Source organism: Volvox carteri (assembly GCF_000143455.1).
Source record: "Volvox carteri f. nagariensis unplaced genomic scaffold VOLCAscaffold_1, whole genome shotgun sequence".
Lineage (NCBI taxonomy): Eukaryota > Viridiplantae > Chlorophyta > Chlorophyceae > Chlamydomonadales > Volvocaceae > Volvox > Volvox carteri.
In genome coordinates this window covers 3134535-3138948 of record NW_003307545.1, presented here as the reverse complement: position 1 = coordinate 3138948, position 4414 = coordinate 3134535, and the positions used below count along the sequence as shown (strand labels likewise).

Genomic DNA, 4414 nt, shown 5'->3' with positions numbered 1-4414 from the left:
TGGTAGTATATCGTTATAATGTCATTGTATCTGGGCTCCATCATCATCATCATCATCATCATCATCATCATCATCATCATCATCATTATTGCTATTATTGTTATTAGAACGGCGGGGCGTGCGCGCCACGCCACGCGTTGCCCTATACGCCGACCGAACACAACTACGCTGTTCGCCACCACCACGCCACCGCAACGCGACCAGGCACACCACACACGCGTGTGGGGTCCTGTGTTTCAGTTCTTGCATTAGTTGTAACGGGACATGTTCTGCATCATGGCGGGGTCGTCATTGCTCATAGACCCAAGCTCCATGTCCATCGGGTAGGAGCCCAACACGCGCAGAAATGGTGCCGTCTCCTGTTGATGGCGCGAGGAGCATCCGGATGGGGGGGAGGGGTAGCGGGCCGTTAGCGGGGGTTTAGGGTTCATATCTTTTTTGAGAACTGTTTTTTGAGAACTGTTTGCGTTACTTTATGTATCATGACTTTTATACCTGGCTTGTGCAGAGCTCCAAGCTCCAGGGAAGTCCCCATAGGGCCTCTGCTGTTACGGCGCTCGTGTACGGGCACTCAGGGTCATCACACCTCTATCTGGGTACCGCAACCGAGGTGTAACACACACACACACATACACATGCACACATACAGACATACGCACACACATGAACACACACATATATGTGTGTACATGTGTATATACACATGTACACACATATATATGTATATTTCCTCTTCTGAGAAGGGTTCCTCCTTCCTTTCTCCTCTCTAGAGGCGGCAGCGGACGCACAGGGACTCGAAAGAAAGAAATCCCTCCCAATTCTCAAATACACACATATACATGGTATGTATACACATCGCCGGCCCTGTCATGATGCCGCATTCCCGGCCGCAGATACCTAAACCTGCTCTGAGCACATCGAGCTGCGGAGGCTTACGGGTGCCCCGCACACCCCCACCCACGGCGGCCACTCACCACAGCCGCTTTCTTCTCCTAAAAATGAATTTCACCATCACCACTACCACCACCACTAGTAGACACTGGACCTCGTTGTACTGAGACCGTTGCACACGCTTTTTTACATCAGCTATGAGCTAATAGAAATCGGTACATATTCGCATATATCGTATTTACATCTAGACATACATATATACAGACATCTATATATATACATTGTTACAAATATCCGCATGACAGACGCAGCCAAGCCTGCACATCCAGTCTTTACGCGCACACACACATAACCCCTTCATCCGTACCTGCAGATGCCGCAATGCGTTCTGGCAGCGGACCTCCATCAGACTGCCCACAAAGTCCACGTAGAACAGATAATTGAAATTCTGGCGGGTCACAGTGGTGCCATCCTGAGGGCAAAATAAATAAATAAAAGAAATAAACGAACAATTAGTACGGCATGTACGGACACATACAGACATGTGACAGACAGACAGGCAGAGGAGATAGGAGGAGGAAGGGGGATTAGGGCACGAGGAGGGACAACAAGCAGGAGAGCGAACAGCATGCAGCATATGCAGGTACGACAAGGACTAGGGGTTCTGGAGCCATTCGTCTGAATGGGGTGTCTATCAACCCTTGGGGGGTTTGCCGCTCCGAAACTCTCAACTTAGGAATCGTCCTAACCTCCCCCTCGGCCCCCCCGCCCCCGACCCCGCCCACACAACCCCGCAATGCCCGCAACCCCGCCGGCCGCAAAGAGAGTACGACAGGCCCCAGGGTGACAGACCCCCCCAAAGCTCCTTCCACAACCTGTACGTCATTCCCCAAATACACACATACATACATACATACATACAATTACGTATATAAGATTAAACAAGTTACAGGTTCCTCACGAATGCGGGGGTATCCGCCAAAGCCCAAACATCAAACAATCGGTCACACAGATGATGATGATGATGATGTACCTGTGACGGGATCTGCACGATGGGGTTTGTTCGCATGGGCCGAGACTCCACCTGCAAGATTCGATTGGTGTACGGGTTGGTTGGTTAGTTAGTTAGTGGTTTTCTTTATTTTGTTTGTTCTTCTCTGTTAGAAACAAACGGTAACGGTAACGCAGTTAGGCGCCAATTAACGGGGCGGGGGGGAGGTAATTGCGAGCAAAGCAGTTGTTGCAACTGTCTAGTAGGCGGAAAGGCCACAATGGACAGCATCCGACCCCAAAGAGCTCCAGGTACTTGGGGGCGCCCCCCAACCAACTCCCAATCCACACACACACACACACACACACACACACACACACACACACACACACACACACACACACACACACACACTGACAGACTGTCCCCATCCTTGGCCCTTGTGTGGCCCCGAGTATATTAACACGTGTTTTTTCATTAAATCGTACTGTTCGTACCGGTCATACTGGGCCTACCTTAGCAAGGTCGATGTCTCGCAACGCAAACACCGACAGCGCCTTGAACAGTTGGCCGGGTCCCGGCTGCAAGGAGAACACGATGGATGTCTTGTAGCTGCGAGTGTCGCTTTCGCTCGTTACGAGGGGGTCCCTGGGGAGGGAGGAGGGAGGGAAGGAAAGTAGGTTCGGTCGGGGTATGTATGTATGTACGTACGTACGTATGTATGTAGGTGTAGGGGAGGAGAAGGTGGATGGGTGTGTGCGTGTGTGTGTCAGTGCGCTGGTGGAGTGAGAGACGAATGTTTCGTTGAATGTTAAATGTGTTGGGTTGTCAGGACCAGCCGTACAAACACACATACATACATACACACATCAGGGGAAGCACCACAAGCACGGTGAGACGGTCGCGAGCGTTAGCAGCACTAGACAGGTAGGAACATGATACCACCAGCACCAGCACCAGCACAGCACGACAAGTGCCTCCCGGGCCGTATGGGTGAGTTTGAGGAAGGGAGGAGGCGCTGGGTCGCAACACATGCCCTCACACACACACAGACTCATTTATTCACCGCCATCGACTGGCATTTCGGTTATTACATACCCCAGGAAGACTCCTAGGGGTGTCGTACACACACGCCAACATGAAGGTCCATCGCCTTGCCTTTGCTTTCCTAAACCTTCCCTTAGGAGGTAAAATTTTACCCCCTAAATTGTGTCACTTGATGATATAATAACAAAAAGATTTTACTTTAATATTGTAATCAGGATAATGCTCCTGAGGACTAGCATTCCCATATCTTCATATAAATTTGTAGTTTTCTCTTTCTTCTTGCTCTTAAAAGGAACTTGCAATATCGCACGAAAAGCCAGAATTAGTTAATTAACTGTAGCATAACGCAGACACACACGCTCACCACAACCACCATAGCACCCAACCCCCCCATGTGTCGTACTTTCCCTTGTACGGCACCCACCTGGACAGCACGATGAACCTCGTCACGTTGTCTTTCACGTCCTGAATGCCCTCCTCAAGCACATCCAGGCCGTACAGCTCAGCAGCTCGTCGAGAGCAAATAGCCCCAACACCCTGAGCAAGTGGATCATCATCATCATCAGCAGCAGCAGCAGCGGCAGCAAGTGGGGGAAGTCGCACCACGAGCTAGTGAAGGTGATGCCAAGAAAAGACTGATGCGCCAGAAGTAAAAGAAGGCATAACTAACCAGCAGCAGGGTGGAAGGGGGGGTTAGGTGGAAAAGAAGAGGGGGGAAGGGGAGAGGACGAGGGGAAGAGCGAGGAGTGGGGCACACGTTCATATGAGGGGCACAAAACACATCAACAGCACCGATGGCGAAAACGATGACGATGGCTTCCCCTTTCCTTGGCAGCAGCTTCACTCGTCGTTTGTGGTTCGTCTTTCCCCCTCCCCTTCCCCCCCTCCCCTTCCAGTGGAGTGCAGCAGCCGGCAACCTCTTTCCCTCCCTCCCGCCCCCGCCGGCATACAGACATCGTCATTCCGCCCCAGATCTACCGCACTCTACTCAGCTAGGGTCCTCAGGACCCCCTCCTCCCCCCAGCAGTATCGCTGGTTTTCTTTTTACTTCCAGGATACAGTGATCGATCACCTGCAGGCCCTGCCGCGCCACAATCTGGGCCGCACCCGCCGTGTCATCCACCGCCTCCTTCACCACGGACATCCGCCGCAGGTACGCGTCGCACTGGGCCAGCGCCTGGTAGGGGGTGGACGGACAGTGCAAAGGGGTTGCCAACCACCACCACCACCACCACCAGCACCACCACCACCATCGCCAGCAGCACCACCACCAGCACCACCATCGCCATGGAGCAGGAGGATGGAAGGGGGAAAGTAGGGGGAGAGCGATTTACTTGCAAACAACCCTCCCGGGGAAAGGTATAACTCCATGCATTCTAACATGCAGAGAGCAATATGGCGGTATGAAAACTGTGACTGCCAGAAGTACGTACGACAGTCATCGTACCGGTGAGGTTGGCGGAAGAGGAGGAGCTCGGGAAGAAG

At 52.3% G+C, this 4414-nt stretch overlaps 1 protein-coding gene across 1 annotated transcript in view; it reads right to left on the bottom strand.

Moving 5' to 3' along the window:
- VOLCADRAFT_102779 (uncharacterized protein) overlaps positions 1 to 4414 on the bottom strand; it is a gene marked incomplete at its 5' end in the record, with an annotated part of 6938 nt that continues 2524 nt past the window's right edge. Inside the window, 6 exons of the mRNA XM_002945765.1 lie at positions 1 to 359; positions 1259 to 1363; positions 1925 to 1975; positions 2398 to 2530; positions 3354 to 3466; positions 4002 to 4106. Of these exons, the coding sequence (XP_002945811.1) occupies positions 249 to 359; positions 1259 to 1363; positions 1925 to 1975; positions 2398 to 2530; positions 3354 to 3466; positions 4002 to 4106 (618 nt within the window). The 3' untranslated portion in view covers positions 1 to 248. The remainder of the gene's footprint in view (positions 360 to 1258; positions 1364 to 1924; positions 1976 to 2397; positions 2531 to 3353; positions 3467 to 4001; positions 4107 to 4414) is intronic.